This window comes from Herpailurus yagouaroundi, unplaced genomic scaffold (assembly GCF_014898765.1).
Source record: "Herpailurus yagouaroundi ecotype Mexico unplaced genomic scaffold, PumYag 100, whole genome shotgun sequence".
NCBI lineage: Eukaryota > Metazoa > Chordata > Mammalia > Carnivora > Felidae > Herpailurus > Herpailurus yagouaroundi.
The window spans coordinates 85,629,300-85,647,037 of NW_024412391.1; the positions used below are offsets into that span (position 1 = coordinate 85,629,300).

The 17,738-nt window shown below is 42.2% G+C and overlaps 1 protein-coding gene across 5 annotated transcripts in view; it reads right to left on the bottom strand.

The window, feature by feature from the left end:
* AMPH (amphiphysin) overlaps window positions 1–17,738 on the bottom strand; it is a 145,758-nt gene that overhangs the window by 92,208 nt on the left and 35,812 nt on the right. For all 5 annotated transcript variants that reach the window (XM_040472997.1, XM_040473001.1, XM_040472998.1 and 2 more), the window contains exons 3-5: window positions 12,886–12,980; window positions 10,635–10,730; window positions 1,728–1,835 (exon numbers count right to left, since the gene is read on the bottom strand). In XM_040472997.1, the coding sequence (XP_040328931.1) occupies window positions 1,728–1,835; window positions 10,635–10,730; window positions 12,886–12,978 (297 nt within the window). In that variant the 5' untranslated portion in view covers window positions 12,979–12,980. The remainder of the gene's footprint in view (window positions 1–1,727; window positions 1,836–10,634; window positions 10,731–12,885; window positions 12,981–17,738) is intronic.

Genomic DNA, 17,738 nt, shown 5'->3' on the forward strand with positions numbered 1-17,738 from the left:
AAAAAAAAAATTAAAAAAAAAAAAAAAAAAAAAAGAAGGGGGTGGACAGACACTCCAATGCACGAAGGTGGCGTTCCCTAGTAGCCAGAATCCTAGCTTACCAATTGTGGAAACTTGGGAGGCTGTTTTCACTTTCTTCACCTTGGATACCTCATTGATAAAATGGGAGATGGTAATGCCTCCTTCACAGCTATTGTGACTATTAAGAAATGACAATGTGGATGATCATGGTGCCTGGCATCTATGGGGTTGTGCACGAAGCAGAGCTCTTATCATGGCCGCTCGGGAACTGAGGTGTGGGTCACGGGGGCTCTAGCTTAGGATATGCGTAGGGAGGAAGCAGAGGGGAAAGAAAATTTGAAAGTTGAGTAGGATGAACAACCACCAAGTTGTGCAGGGCTCGTACGCCTGCTAAGGAACTTAGATTTGCTTTCTACAGGCAATGGCAGCCATTAAAAGACAAGCAGTGGGGAAACAGATCTAGAGATGTGAGGCAGAAAGACTATTCAGACAGCTGTGTGTAGGCAGACAGGAGGAGGCAAGACTGGGAGCAAAGCGAGTAGTTACCAGGTGTCAGTTAGTTGGTGTCTGTAAGTAATGGGCATACGGAGTAAAAGCTGCGGAAATGGGTTTTCTACAAGAAAATGAATCAGTTCCACAAATCTAGCCCATAGCTGGGCTCTCTGACAATCACAGGTTATATCTTAGCATTTCAAATGTGGTTTTCTCTCTGAATCTGCCTTTTAGCTTCAACTACGGACTACAAACACAGAAGGAAGTGTGGGAACACGTTACTTTCACTGACCCTGCAGGATTGTTGGGGGCCAAGGTTTATTTTGATCAAAATGTAGGAGTCAGTGTCAGCCACGTGTACTCTATGGTAACATGCAGAACCTTATTTTTTACTTAAGAATTATGGAAAGCAGCCCGTAGGTACCATGATGCAGTTGAAATTCTGTCCTGTTTCCAATCTCCTTCAAAAAGGAAATACAAGCATACCTCGGTTGTTTTGTGTGTGTGTGTGTGTGTGTGTGTGTGTGTGTGTGTGTGCGCGCGCGCGCTTTACCTTACAGTAATGTGCAGATAACTGACATTTTTGCAAATTGAAGGTCTGTGGCAACCCAGCACCAAGCAAGTCTACAGGTGCCATTTTTCCAACAGCACTTGTTCACTTCATGTCTCTGTGTCACATTCAGGTAATTCTTGCAATATGTAGGCATCTTCATTATTATTACATCTGTTATGGTGATCTGGGATCAGTGATTATGATTCACTGAAAGCTCAGTTAATGGTTAGCATTTTTTAGCAATAAAGTGTTTTTAGTTAAGATACGCACGCTGTGTTTTTAACCATAATGCTATTGCACACTTAACAGACTACAGTATAGCGTAAACATAACCTTTGTTTGCACCGGGAAACTAAAACATGCATCTGATTGCTTTACTGCAATATTTGCTTTATTGCAGTGGTCGGGAACTGAACCCACAAGATCTTTGAGGTATGCTTGTATTTAATTTTACTCTCTCAGCCTTCACATCGATCTCTTAGGTGTTCAAAATGATCTGATACTTATCTAGCTGTGTTTGTGGGACAAGGCAAGCTTAGGGTCCCCCTACTCCTCCACCATATCGACTCCTCCCAATCTGCTTGTATTCAATCTTAAAAAGAGAAACTGTCAGAAGTCATAGAACGTAGAGAGTGGTGTCAATGGTGGGATCAATCCTTACCTTAGAGATTCGACTTTCATCCTTCCTCTTGGAGCTCTGCAAAGCTTCTAGATGGTGGCGAGCGCTGTCATAGTCCACCAGCTTCCTGCTGCGTTTTGCAATGCGATTCTGCCAACAAGGAAATACATACAAATAAGGAAAAGGCGTGGTCATAGAGTCTCTTTTTGACTGTTGAAATGTTTTCCTTGTCCAGAGTAACCAAATATCTTGACTAGAGACTGAAGTGAGCCAGAATTTCAGCAGACAAAGGATACCTGGAAATTCTCCAAAATACACCTCCAATTCTTATGTAAAACCATTTATGTAAAAACCATTAGGTAAATATCTTCCCTTTTGATAGTAATTAGGCTGGTCAGTTGAGGGTAGAATGTACGGTCAAAAATCAGAAAATTTCCAGAACTGGTTGAGGAGAGCAGTAAACCTATACTGTCTTTTAGCCTCTCCTCTAAATCATGAAGTGTTCCACTTTGAAGATCATGGAAAACTATGTTAGCATTTGTTTTTACACTTCTTTTTTTTTTTCAATGTTTCTTTTTGAGTCAGAGAGAGCACGAGCAGGGGAGGGGCAGAGAGAGAGAGGGAGACACAGAATCCGAAGCAGGCTCCAGGCTCTGAGCTGTCAGCACAGAGCCAGGTGTGGGGCTCGAGCCCACAAACCGTGAGATCATGACCTGAGCCGAAGTCAGACGCTTAACCGACTGAGCTACCCAAGCGCCCCTGGTTTTACAATTCAAATAACACTCACACCAACAGCAATTCTATAAAACGGATTTACTTCCTAAAAAACCCTTCTTCCTAGAAGTATTCCCCAATCCTTTTGTTCATTAGAATCACCCGAGGAGCTTTAAAAATACGTTGATTCCTAGAGACTCCCACTTCCATTTAGGATACAGACAACTGCAACAAATGTCACTCTCACACCGACAAGAAAAAATGTGGATCATCTATAAAAGGGTAACTCTCATTGATTGTATCAGAGACCTAAGGTCACAAGGCAACAAAGTAATCTGAATTCTTTTATTCAGGAAGAGGGAAAATCCATCCGAGAAGAGATAAGCCAACAGACCATTTGTGCCAACACACCAGGGTACAGGTAACAGCTGTGGCTACCATACAAGTGGACATGAGGAGGTCAGCTAAAATTTCAACAAACTGTTAAAGGCCTAATGTGGGGTAAGGTATCACTTTGGAAAGCTGGGTGGCCAAGGCACGAGGGCAAATTGCACTCAGGGGTAAGTTCTTTCCTTTGGCCTCCCTTGGATGCTGTGAGAAAGTCTGGGAACACGACACTCCCTTGCCGTGCAGGTGAGAATGAGATGAGCTATGGTTACACAGCGTGGGCACCAAACCACGCCTGTGTCAATGGACATTTTTCTCTTACAAGGCAAAAGCTTTAAGTGGCTTAAGGAGGGAGCGAGAAATCCTCCTACTCACAGACCCCAGGCAGAGATCCACTGCTTGATGGTGAAGAGCAGAAGCAAAACCAGTCTGGCCTTGGGGGAGAGGGGGCGGTGATAGAAACCCCTCTGTCCCCTACGCTACATGCAAAGAACACTGTTCCACAAAGAAGGGTAAATGAAAAAGTCCCTACTCATTCGGGGGAGGGGCATAAACCTTCTGGGGCCCAGAGTCTGACCCCTTTAAGACGCAGAGGTCTGTTCCCACTCGGGCAGGGGCAGGAAACTGCTCAAAACCAACCAGAGGGAAAAAAAACAAACAGATGAACACGAGGGAAGAGAGACAAACATAATATAAAAACAGGGAAGGACACAACAGAAGAGACTCATAAATGTGGAGAACAAACTGAGGGTTACTGGAGGGGTTGTGGGAGGGGGAATGGGCTAAATGGGTGAGGGGCACTAAGGAATCTACTCCTGAAATCATTGTTGCACTATATGCTAACTAATTTGGATGTAAATTTTTAAAAAATTGAAAAAAAATTAAAAAAAAAAAACAACCACAGATATGAGGCTGACTTTGCTTCAGACAGGCTAAGAAAGCATACCAGAAGACAGCCTTGCCCCCATGATAAGTCCAATGCTCAATAACAAGCAATAGCTGCCTCCCACTGGTGGGAGAGCAAATATATATGGGGGGCCCCCTTCTGCAATACAAGCATACAAGGAACCAAAATCTGATGGAAACAAGGACACTCAGAAAAATGATCTCGCATCCACGGGCCTGTCCATGTGGGCCAAAGGAGAGGCAAAAACCAGACCTCAACCCGAGTCTAAAAACATGATAGAGGTTAAGAGAGCAGAACAAGGCATTAGCAGCCCAAGTCTAGAGGAATGTGAAAGCCCTTGTGCACTGAAAGTAACAACAGTACCAACAAACCCAAACCACTTCAATTCATCAGATTGACTTGCATCCCCATGCTGCTGGCCTGACGAAAAGATAGGCCCATTTCGAGACATTAATGTTACTTCAGTCTTTACTATTCTACACATGATGCCTGGGATTCATTCTAAAATTATCACACACACACACACACACACACACACACACACACACACAAACACATCCATGAGAAAAAAAGAAAGCAATCCACGAACCAGACTCAGACATGATCCCTCAGACATGTTGGAAATACCAAACAAGAATTGAGTTGCAAAAGGAAGATAACAAACATAAGCAGAGGAATAATGTCTACAGAAATATGGGAACTTTAATAGTCAAATAAAAATCAAATGGAGGGGCACTTGGGTGGCTCAGTGGGTTAAGCATCCGATGTCAGCTCGGGTCATGATGGCACGGTTCATGAGTTCGAGCCCTGTGTTGGGCTCTGTGCTGACAGCTCAGAGCCTGGAGCCTGCTTCAGATTCTGTGTGTCCCTCTCTCTCTCCCCCCTCACACTCTGTCTCTTTCTCTCTCTCAAAAATAAAATGAACGTTAAAAATAATTGAAAATATCTTTCTAAAAAAATCAAATGGAAATGCTAGAAGTAAAAAAAAAAAAAAAAAATGATACCAGAAAGGAAAAATGTCTTTGATAGGCCAATTGCTGTACTTTAGCCAAGAAAGAAGATTGCACTTGAAAATCCATCAAGAGAAATTATTCCCATTAAAACACAAAGAGAACTAAGAGTTGAAAACGTAACAGAATCAAGCATACAAGACCTGATATTAAATGGTCCAACACCGTATCAATGGATTTTCCAAAAGAGATGAGAGGGTAAGTCAGAAGAAATATCTGAGGAGATATTGGCTGAGAAATTTATATAATAATAAAGACATGAAAGAGCAGACCCAAGAAACTCACAAAACCCCAAGAAGGATAAACACCAAACAGTACACATCCAGACACTTGACAGCCAAACTGCTTAAAGTCAAGGATAAAGAAAAGCAGAAAGAACAAGGCAAAGATTACAGCAGACTAATCCTGAGAAACTATGAAGCCAGAATACAATGAAATGACATTTTTAAAGTACAGAAAACAAAAGAAAAAGAAATCTGCCAACTCGGAGTTCTAGTCCCAGTAAAAATGCCTTCCGACAGTGAAAATGGAAAAGTCTTTTTGAGACAAACAAAAGCTGAAAGAACTCACTTTCGTTATGGGAATTTTAATACAAAGTAGAGCTATACAAAAAACAAACAAAAAAAAACCCACAAAAAAACAAAACAAAAAAACATACCAGAAATTATAAAATTCAAGGTAAATATACATGATTTTGGTTTTTTACTTTTAATTGCTTGAAAAAGTAACTGATTATCTAGAGCATAAAAGGAAACAGAAAATATGTACCATGGGGTTTATAACATTTGTAAAGGAAAAACGTCTGATAATAACCGAGGACGGGAGGAAAGAACTGGAAATATATTCTCTATATGAAAGTGCTGTGAGAGTATTCGAAGTTAGACAGGAAAAGTTAAAGACGTGTTATAAATTGTAGAGCAACCACTAAAAAGTTACAGACGTATAACTAATAAGCAAATAATAAGCAAATTTAATTAGTCGAGGCAAGGCCCAGGCATCTGTCCTTTTTTAAAGAATTTTTTAAGTTTATTTATTGATTTTTAGAGAGAGAGAGAGAGAAAGAGAGAGAGGGTGGGGAGGGGCAGAGAGAGAGAGAATTGCGTGCAGGCCTTTCACTATCAGCACAGAGCCCGATGCAGGGCTTGAACCCATGAATCGTGAGATCATGACCTGAGCCAAAACCAAGAGTCGGATGCTTAACCAACTGAGCCACCCAGGCACCCCTGTCCTTTTTAAAAAGATCCCTAGCAGTCCAGTTACAGCTAGTTAGTCCAATCTGAGAACTACAGCAGGAGGAGATCCTTAAAAACACTTTAAATTGTGCACGGAAGGAAGAACAACAATAAAATTATGTTTGTGGCACACAAAACAGTCACAACGCACAGACCCTCAGCAACATCTAGTATGGGTGTTGTAGGGATTATTCCCACTTTACGTATAGAGGATTTTGAGTCGCACGGGATTAACTTCTAACGTGTCCAGAATTGCTCAGAAAGTCTCTGGCAAAGATGAATTAGATGTCAGTTCCCACCCTCCCCCACTCCTGCCCCGACCAGTGCCAGGGGCAGGGAGATGCCCGTGAGACCTGTAGGACACAATATCTAAGAAGGCCCTTACTCTCTGGGTCAAAAACGTGCAGAATCAGCAACCCAGAGCAGGTGCCTCCTTTTAGCTTGAACTCTAGTGCCCTCACCTGCCTCACCCAGTCCCCACCCTGCTCCTGACTCTTGGTTACTCCTCCTTCTAACTGCACCCCTATTTCTCTGACGGACCCCATCATTCAACTACCACTCTATGCTATTCCTCTACACCCCCTTTGGGATTGGTGACAGGTGGGTTGGGGCAGTTACTCTCATTTAGCTGCTTCCAATCCCTTTACCCTCTACACCTGCCACATCCAACTGGTGTTAGTAGTGGAAGGAATGGCTGACTCACACTGGCTTAAAGATATGCAATGAATGAGTCTAGGCAGCATGCAGTGATGCCCTTCAGTGAACTCTGGTGGACACAGTGTGCCTATGAGGTGACAGGGCTCATTATTTTTAGCAAACATCTAACTATTACCTTCAAGGGACCACTGGCCCTTGAAGCAATGGTCTTGTGAGACTCTACGTAATTCTGATAGAGCTCTGCTTTGTGGATATATAGGGTAGGGATCGGGGTGGGGAACTCTTCTTTAGTATTTCCCAAGAAGCAAATCTTGATTCTTTGAAGATGAATGTGATTTTTAAAAGAGCCAAAATTCAGTTACTTCTGAGCCTGAGAATAAGGTGGAAGAGTACACTGGGTCATGTGTTTTGTTTTTTGTTTTTTTGTTTTTGCTCAAAAACAGGAAGTGATGACTCATTTTCTTATGTAACTGACAAGTCAACTACAGAGCAGGGCTTACCAAGGTAGAAGTGACTGTTTTAAAGGCCACCCCTCAGTTTTGTGCTGGAAATACAAATCAATCTTATTTCCTTACCTATCTGATATTTGAAAACATTGAAAAAAAGAAGTCTCATAAGTGAGGGTCGAGTTCATTCACGTTGGCTTTTATATAGAACATGATACAATTCTTATGTCACCATCCAGTGGCAAATTTCATTAAATAAATTCACTAGTTTGATGGCAAATCGTTTAATTAGATGGTTCAATTGAAATTTTTTCAGATTTCCCACTGCACGCTCACCTTATAGAGTAAAAAATTTAATTTACTGTATTTTTCAAAAATTTCGATAATAACCCCAATTTGGATTCACTTTGGCACACTGCCATAAATGTATGTTTAGGTGCTTCTGCGTGGCTGCCAAGACAGAATCTAAACTCCATTTTACAATAACTGCTCAGAGCTGTAAGCCTGCCTGCATTGATGACAAACTGGCTCTTATTCTAGCATTGATTTCAGATGTCAGTGCTGCATAATAAGAACTATAATACTGGGTGCCCTGCCAATCACAGTTGGAAAAATCAAACATCATTCCCTCATGAATGGTACTTCATAGCCCTTGCTGGTGAGCTGCAGTAAATATTTGGAAATTTGCCTGACGTTTTAACTACACTTGGCCTGTTTGCTTTCAATGGAAGTCAAGGAAGTCAATTGTGTTCCATGCTCTGAAAATTCTCTACTCTGTATTTTTAATCATCAGCCTCCTTTCATTCAATAACCCATTCATTACATAATCATTCAGCACTAACGTGACAAAGTGACAGAGCCTACATCCGCTTCTACCTTCCATTCAGTGAGCAAAGACACAGAGAATACCTTAAGTGTATCTTCACAGAAAACAGTCTTTCAAATATGAGAAGCAGCTACCCTGTCTATGCTCTAATTCCAGACAGTTTCCTTTCCTATTGAAATGCAATTTCCTCAACTCTTTGTCATATGAAATGGTTTCATAATTATCTATCTTGGTTGAAACCCTATGTGTATGGTATGATATTCTAAATGTAACTTCAGAGAAAGAGTGATTCTTTCAGCCTCTTTGCATGATGCAGGCAACACCAAGGCATGTATTTCACTTATTTTCAAGACATCCAGGTAGATGATATTATTCCCAAATCTCTACTGTAAAGACTGTTCAGTCACTGAAGGATCATCTTTCTGCATGGCCTCAACCATGGACCTCAAGAACTGCTTAATTAAAAGTTCTATTAAGTTCTTCATCTTTCTGACTTGGAACAAACTGAAAACACTAGCCAATGTCTTTTATAATGATTTTATTTTAATCTATGTTTCAATGCAGGTACTTCTGGGTGTATTTGTCTTATAAAATTATATGCTCCTAGGGTGGCTCAGTAGGTTAAGCATCCGACCTCGGCTCAGGTCATGATCTCACAATTCGTGGGCTCAAGCCCCGTGTCGGGCTCTGTGCTGACAGCTCAGAGCCTGGAGCCTGTTTCAGATTCTGTGTCTCCCTCTCTCTCTGCCCCTCCCATGCTCGTGCTCTGTCTCTCCCTCTCAAAAATAAATAAACACTAAAAATTTTTTAAATTATATGCTCCTAGAGAGTATGGCCAATTTCCAAATAACTATGACTGGCAAGTACCATAACTACTGAGATCCTCCACATTTTTTTGATGATACCAAGTTTTTGTTCCTGAAACTCAACAACTTTTTAAATGTGTTCTTCTCTGGTCAGTCACAGCCCCCATTTGCTTAGTTAAATCATACTATGAATGTTTAATATATGAATAATTTAGACTAGTTGCAAACTGCTTTGAAATTTTTGACTATGAGGTCAAAGTTTTCCCTTATCTTCTCCTGACATATTTGGAAGTGATTTTTATGGAGATTAAATTACCATGTAATATATGATATCCTGAAGTATGATAGGGACTCTGAGATTGTTTGCTCCACGAGTGTTATAAATTCCAAGACAAAATGTGACTGTCTACCAAATAATCTGAAGATATCCCAAGACACATTCTCTATAGGTTAGTGCATGCAGCCTCACAGAATTCTAAAATTTTTTCAGTTTAATTTTTACATTTCTCAGAAAACTTTCAAAAGCCAACCTATACCTTTTAATGAGGATACGGTCCTGCAATGGCTCAATAAAATGTCTTGCATATTATGATAACATAACTGAGAATCCATCATTTGGATTTGTTCTCTGTTACATTTTGCCACCAAGGCTAATGTACCTCGTCTGATCCCCCTGAGGTTCTTGTCTGGTGCCCCTGTGTCCCAAAATAACACTTCGGATGTTGGCCAACTAGTTGTTAGGTATTCTGTGTGGGACCAAGGAAATTAACATCACTGATAGGTGTGCTGTTCTGGCTGAGAAGCTTCACTATGTTTCATGGCCATGGCTACAAAGCAGGCCAGGTAAAAGTGGACCTTCACATAAGAAATCACTGAATTAAGGCACTGCAGGTGGGTGGATGCAGGTTCATGGCTTCCTTCACACTAAAGGAAGGGCAGCACAAGGTTATCTTACTTGGTCTCTTACTTGAGCAGGAAAGACAATGGGGGGTGGGGGTCGGGCAAATCTATTAATGCTACCATTTGCTATATACAGCCCTGAAGGTTTAAAAACCATGTCTACCTCCAGAGTTAATTCCAAATCTATGATGTTCAATCCTTCACTTATATATTTCCCTTTCAATGAATCCAAGTGTCAAATAAGACAAATGTTCTAGACAAGGTATTTTTAGATCCAGATGCTAATGCACTTGAAATGCTTGTATCTTAACAATTCAATTGGAAGCAGAAAATTTTAAGGAGAGAAAAAATATGCAGGTGTGTTACGAATAGTAAACACGGGAAGATCACATTTTTTTGCTCTCATGTTCGCAATGAAGTTTTCTCCTTTCCTTGTGACCGCTGTTTATTCTAATGGAAATTCTTATCAAACGCTATGCAATAAAAAAGGTCTGAACATAAAGAAGATTAGAATTTTTGGTATCTGGTTTGCAATTTTATATCTAGAGTATTAAAAAGATGTCTGCAGAGAAATAAAAGTTGAAGCAGTCTGCCAAAGGGGAAAATGTCATTTCTGTAGCTACATTTCATTTCAAAACTGATAGGAACAGGATCACGCGTCCATGCTTAAATGAATGAAAAGTTACCGTCTTTGATGTCAGCTTGAGGACTCTGAACTCCACTTATCCCTTACCTGTGTTTCTTTTATTTTATTTTATTTTATTTTTTTTAACGTTTATTTATTTTTGAGAGAGAGAGAGAGAGAAAGAGAGAGAGAAAGAGTGCACAAGTGGGGGTGGAGCAGAGAGAAAGAGGGAGACACAGAATTCAAAGCAAGCTCCAGGCTCTGAGCTGTCAGCACAAAGCTCCATGTAGGGCTCGAACTCACGAACCATGAGATCATGACCTGAGCCAAAGTCAGACGCTCAGCTGACTGAGCCACAGAGGCGCCCCTCCCTTGCCTGTGTTTCAATTAGTCCATGGAACCATTCAATTCCTCCCATTATAGACACAAAGTAAAATACCTTTATGTCAGGAAATTGGCCCAGATAGGTATCCAGTGTCAGCAAGGACCCATCCACTAGTTTCTGATGGAAGTCTTCCCACAGGACATCACATTTCTGAAAGAAAAAAGAGAAAAAAGAGATTACTGCTGAATGATTTTAATTGGATCCTTTTCACCAAACTTCTGAAAAATCAAAAATGACAAAATTAGATAAATAGGACTCCCCTGATAGTAGAGGCCAGAAGAAAAGGTGGATTCTTTAATAATACAATACAATTTCAAGGCAACTTGACTACCAGTTCCAGTTTACAATATAGGGTACCGAGGATACAGACTACATTTGCCAGCCTGTGGCACAGCTAAGCACAGCCCACGGGACTAAGGTCTGGCCAATGGGGTGAACTTTCAGGAGGTGTCCCTAAAAGGAGGCTTATCTTCCACGCTTCCTCCTTCTACCAACTGGGAGGCAGAAGTGAGAGCTGATGGCCAGTGCTCAGAGAATCATACCGAACCTGGAGGGAGCAGTGAGGAAGGCAACGATGGGCCCCTGTTGTCCCCATACCTGGGCTGCTCACCTGCAAAGCCCTTTAGGGGAGAGAGATAACATTCTATCTTTTGAAAGCTACTTTTGGGGGCTTATTTGCTTTTGTTTCTTTTTCACACTTCAATACTCACCCTAATTATTACAGATCCCCATCCACAAATTTCACGCAAATGGAAAAAAGAATTTAAATCCTCTGCATGAAGAGGCTCATCTTCTGAGGCGAACAGATGCCCTGAACACATAGCGTTGAGCTCCTTCACCATCAGAAGAGGCCGTATTTGGATCTGCAACTAAAGGTTCCAAAAGTCTTGGCAGGACCTACGAGGACCAAGGTGGAATTCCAGCATTTCCTTACGGAACAAATGTCAACAGTGGGATCTGCCGTGCAGAGAACGAAACACGATGCTCTGAAAAGCTATTAATGCACGTTTCTATTATTCCCTTAAGAAGTCTTCCTTTCATGATGAATTTTGAATTATACACCATTCACCAGAAATTGGTCATACAAGTGAAGCATTTAACAACAAGATGTTGAAACAGCGTCTTTATACTGAAAAAATGTGAGAAGAAGGAATTACTTAGTAATTGTATTGGAGACGGTGTGTGGAGGCTGGTTCTGCCAGATTCATTTTCTGAAAGTTTTCTAAAGAAGTAACAGGGCCAATAAGAACTTTCCTCCTAATTAAAGCTCTGCTTCTATCTCAGTCTTAACAAGATTATGGAAATCAGTGTGGGGATGTCAGAATTTTCACGGAGCAGCCTGGGGCTGCACTGTTAACTCATCTTTCCAAAGGCTGCGTAGACAGCACATCACATGTCAGACCTCTTGAGCTGGGTGGCCGCATCCCTTAGGAAGGATCCCTTACAAGGATCCCTTCTGTGCCTGAATGTTCATCAATGAGCTCACGTGAGGTGGGTATGACAAACACTGTTCTTTAACAAAGAACTTGGACACGAGAGAACTCCCGACAGGTGGCTTGCTATTACCAGTAAGAATCACGTGTATCGAGCATCATGTCGATGACACGAACACGCAGACTTTAAACGTGTTATTTGTGGGTATGATTCTTAGTCTCACTTCACAGATGAGGAAGCTAACGCCTAAGAAGATTAAAGAATCCATCAACTATCATAGAGATCATTCTTGGTCTCCACCCCATTCTCCTTCCCCAAAGCAGAAAATACCCGCTTTATCACTTCCCGCCAGCCAGATGGCCCTCGGCTAGAAATTGGATTTTGGGTGTTCAGACATGTCTAGGGACAAAGGCTTCTGGAAGTTACATTGCTATTAACAGGCTGTCCGCATCGGTCCTTTGGATCTGCAGACCAGCGAGTGGACCAGTGGCATTTAAGTGAAATAGATGCTTTTTGCACCTCCTGATCCTGTTTTCCAGAAGGGATGGGAAAAGCAAGGTTGCAGGGGTGAAGTCAGTACAGAGAGTCATGCCATGAGCCAGTTCTGTTGCAATGAGCTAAGATGTGTAGACAGAAAAACACTATTCTTATTTCGGTTTATAACAGTTCACTAATCACCGTGTATTTGGCATGCTCTTGATGCCAGAACTAAACAGCGTCTTCGGGCTACATAGCACTCCCCTCCCACCTTCACGATTAAGGCTGTGAAGAGGTAAGACAGGGGTCAAGGGATAGAGTAAGTGAGTGGGACTTGGCAGCAGCCTGGCAGAGACCCCCCAGGCCTCCTGTGGTGCATGATCCTGGCTCTTACCTCGCCCACCATCTTCACATCTTCCCGCCCATACCAATCAGGCTCATAGACTTCGTGCAGCGACTCGGTGAGCTTCATGGAGGCTTCTTGCATGGCTGGTGTTGGAGAGAAAACAACTCTTGTTGGATATAAATTGGTGAGGTGCCTATTCCTCTTTCCCCTACTTTTATTTTTTTTAATATTTATTTATCTTGAGAGAGAGAAAAAGAGAGAGGAAGAGCAGGGGAGAGAGAGGGGGAGAGAGAGAGAGAGAGAGAGAGAGAGAGAGAGAGAGAGAGAATCCCAAGCAGGATCTGTGCCGTCAGCAGACAGCCTGATGTGGGGCTTGATCCCACGAACCCTGAGATCATGACCTGAGCCAAAAGAAAGAGTCGGATGCTCAACCAACTGGGCCACCCCGGTACCCCTCCCCTACTTTTCTAAGAGAAGAATACCTTGGGGCGCCTGGGTGGTGCAGTCGGTTGAGCGTCCGACTTCAGCCAGGTCACGATCTCGCGGTCCGTGAGTTCGAGCCCCACGTCAGGCTCTGGGCTGATGGCTCAGAGCCTGGAGCCTGTTTCCGATTCTGTGTCTCCCTCTCTCTCTGCCCCTCCCCCGTTCATGCTCTGTCTCTCTCTGTCCCAAAAATAAATAAATGTTGAAAATAAATAAATAAATAAATAAATAAATAAATAAATAAAAGAGAAGAATACCTTGACTACCCACTAATCTTTTAAGGAAAAACTGTGAAGGCATGACTGTTACTTTCGACTGTATTCACAACTTCCCGGGAGGGTCTCCTACTGACCCGATTACATTGTGCGTTTCTCATTATTTACATGGTAATGACTGATACAGAGCCTTGAAAAAAATCAACAAGGTGTCCTATTCTGAAAACAACAAGAGTAACGTGTTCTATCACGTGTGCGGTCACTTACGAAGTGGCACGGAACCATAAATACACAGGACACCCAGAAAACTGGCCCATAAAACTACAGAGTTCCAAAATTAAAATTAATCCTAAATGGCTTTAAATATAAGAAATAAAGACCATCTATAGAAGCAGGTTGAAGCAAAATTAACAGGATTCTAGGGCCTCCCAGCTGAAAGTGGTTGAAGTGGCCTAAACATTTTCAAAAGAAAAAAAGAAAAGTTTTTCTAATGTTACTAGAAGCTACATATACAGTTTTAAACCAGAACGCTCAGAAAGCTTGGAGTTCTTAAGTCTACGGGTCACAATGTTCATTAGACATGGCTTTGGTGTGTTGCATAAATATGGCTGTTAAATAATAGGAAAGATATAAAGTATCACCAAGTCTGTTCCACTCTCCGATCTGCTCCTCCTTCCAAACAGGGAGGGCACAGTGTGGACTGTGTAGAGACAGCACAGGGCCCAGAACAGTCCAAAGTGCGTTCATTGACTGTAGGTGTCCCCTGTGGCAACAAGCCCTCCCTACCAGCTGGAAGCTGAGACCTGTCCTGGCTGGCGTCTTGGCCTTTGTCACTAGGGGATATGAAAAAGAGCTGGCTAAGAGGAGAAAAGAGGAAAGTCAGAGTGCAATCATTAGAAATGAAAAGCATCCCTTGGGGTGCCTAGGTGGCTCAGTCAGTTAAGCTTCCGACTTCGGCTCAGGTCATGATCTTGCAGTTCGTGAGTTCGAGCCCCGCATTGGGCTCTGTGCTGACAGCTTGGATCCTGGAGCCTGCTTCTAATTCTGCACCTCCCTCTCCCTCTGCTCCTCCCCCACTTGTGCTCTGTCTCTCTCTCTCTCTCTCCCCAAAATAAATAAACATTAAAAAATTTTTATAAAAAAAAAATGAAAAGCATCCCATAAACTTAATGCCAATGACTCCATGATGGAAAGTTTTCTATGAGACTGAAGGCTGCAACAATCTAGACTCAACTACATGCTTGTTGGATTTAAGGGAGCCGATTCTGGGTTGAACCACGAGAAAAGGACAAAATAAAAGATGTCCGAAGTGAGAGAAGTGTATCCTTGAAGAGTATGTGCAAAAGTCAACATGGTATTTCACAGTATGTTTTCTCTCTAGGTTATAGAACCACCCCCTACCCGCCTTCCCCAGATAAGCTGCAGGTAACAGATTTGGTCTTTGCAAGCAACAAGTTTGAAGGTTTCAGGGCAACACGAAGCATGAAAGCCTACAACCCTGTCTCCACAAGGTACGTCACCGAGCACACTGAAGGATGCCCTTTACAACACACCGTACAGCCTACACCAGCTGAAACAACTTGGCGACCAAAAGATGAAACCCCAGAGGTGACACCATGAAGTTATGTAAGTGGAGAGACAGCCAAAAAATAATGCAAACACCTGCACGTGTCCCCTAGCACACTCCGAGTGCAAGCCAAGGAGAATGTTCCTTCTTGTTCATGTGGCCGCTGCTGACGAGTGACAGTATCTCCAGCGTCCACATTCACCCCTCCCCAAGTAAAAGCAAGCCTCTACTAAGAAATGAACCCCTCAGGGCGCCTGGGTGGCTCAGTCGGGTTAAGCGTCTGACTTCGGCTCAGGTCATGATCTCACGGTTCGTGGGTTTGATCCCTGTGCCAGGCTCTGTGCTGACAGCTCAGAGCTTAGAGCCTGCTTTGGATTCTCTGTCTCCCTCTCTCTCTGCCCCTTCCCCGCTTGCACTCTCTCCCTGTCTCTCAAAGGTGAATAAATGTAAAAAAAAATTTTTTAAGTGTACCCCTCAAAAATTAGTGACTAGTTGATACCATTCTATAATTCAGATGCCAAAAGCCTTCTCTGAAGTTTTCTCTTAAATCTTTGTCTTAGGTCTGATGGAAATTATAAACAGCTGTGTAGATAGGGTCTCAAAGTTTCAAGGGGAAGAAAAAGAAATGATGGGGTTGCAGGTCAAATAACCTTTGTGGTGAAAAATAAAACTGTGAATGTAAGCTTAAAATAAAATTATATAAGACCTTCCTCATTGAGGCTAAAAGCACAATGTTGCAGTAAATATGTCTCCCAGCAGCCAAAAATAACTGCTAATTGCTGTGTGGATAAGTAGTGATGGAGAATTTGGAAAGAATCCATTTTGACATAGAAATTGTTTCTAGAACACTCCATGGGAAGTACTTGGATGGATACATAAGGAATGCCATGAAGAATGGCAGAGATTTTAGGGATTTAGAACCTACTCTGCTGACAGAGCATAAGAGAAAAACTAAAAAGCTAAAACCCAAGTCCCCTTCAAAGTAGCTTGGCGACATCAAAGCAAAGTGGATGCTAAATGCTACCTCTGGCATTTAATAATATCTATATCCAGTATTTTCTTAAAATATTAGTGATCTCCAAAAGTGCAAGATGGGCACCCAATATCATACACAGAATTATTATTCTACTATTGGGTAGGAACCACTTCCCTTGCTTTAAAATTTTGGACTTTCTCCAAGGCATTTACTGCAACATCCTCTCTCTTTCCCTTTGCCACCAAATTTGTGAGCATCTATTTTCACCCTCTAAGATTGGATGCAGAGATTACACTGCTACAAGAGTCCTCCTTGTACAGCCTGAGGGTGTATGTTCTAGTTAAAAATACCATCAGTTAAACTACATTATGACAATAACCAGCAGCAGCTATAAACCATCACAGGAGTATCTAAAATATTGTATCTGGCAGTTTGGCCTATTATTTAGAAGGGAGCTGTTTAGGAAGTCAGCAGTTGGCTCTGAGGAAAACAGGAGAAGAAGCCTTTCTTCCAGAGACTTAAGAAGGAGTGCAAATATAGGAGTAGGAGTCGGGGGTGGAAGGGGGAAGGCAGATTGTGAGATAGCTCAAGGACAGTCAACTCTACCACTGGGTCATGCTTACACATGATAAGCCACGTACAACTAAAAATATTGATGACACCAGCTGGACCATGCTCCATTTAGAGGAAGATCTGGTGTGTTCATCGCCCCTGCGTCTGGCCTCCACTGCCACCCACAGAGGGGTGACTCCCAATTCCAAATCCCTACTGGACATCTCCTCCTGGATGTGCTGATACTTCACGCTTCACATGCCCAAAACCAACTCTGAACTTCCTGTCAAAACCTGTTCCTACTCCTTTTCCCAGTCCTCGTGGATGTCACCCCATGGTCCCAGTTACAAAACTGGGAGTCATCCCAGATTCATCCTCCCAGAGTGAGTGCATCACCAAGGCACATCAATTCGGCCTGATTCTCAAATGAAGCCCTTTGCTTCCATGCCCCCTCTCACTGCCCTAGACTGGACTGGACACCCATCATCGATCATTTGGTGCAGATGAAAGAATCCATGGGAACAGCTGAGCAAAGTACTTAGCCAAAGAGAACATTCAAACGTCAGCCATCTTTATGAAAAATAATTTTGAAGGCATTATGACATGATAATTAAAACTATTATTCACAATCAGCCTTTGTTAAAATCTTGGTTCCAACACACGTGCTCTGTGTGATCTCAGGCAAATTACCTAACCATCCTAGACCTCAGTTTTCCAAAGTGTATGTTATTTTTAAATACATGCCATAAGCCACAGTAAAAATTCTATGAAATGAGGCTTAGTAAAAACTTACCTCAGTGCCTAGCACAGAAATGCTCAATAAATGCTAGCTATCATCATCATCATTATTAAATACCGGACTAGACTTCTAAGAAGTCTCCTTGCAGCTTTATCCCCTCGAGCTTGAATCCCACAAAACCACAACAACTATTTTTCTAAAATGCTATTCTGATCACATGATTCATTCCCTTGTCTACAATAATGTAATGACTCTCTTCCCTGCGGAGAGAATAAAGCCCCAATATGATATGATGCATAATCACTTGTCTCTACGAACAACTGCCTACCTTTCCACGTCTCATCCCTCTCAGATTCTTGCTTACCCCTC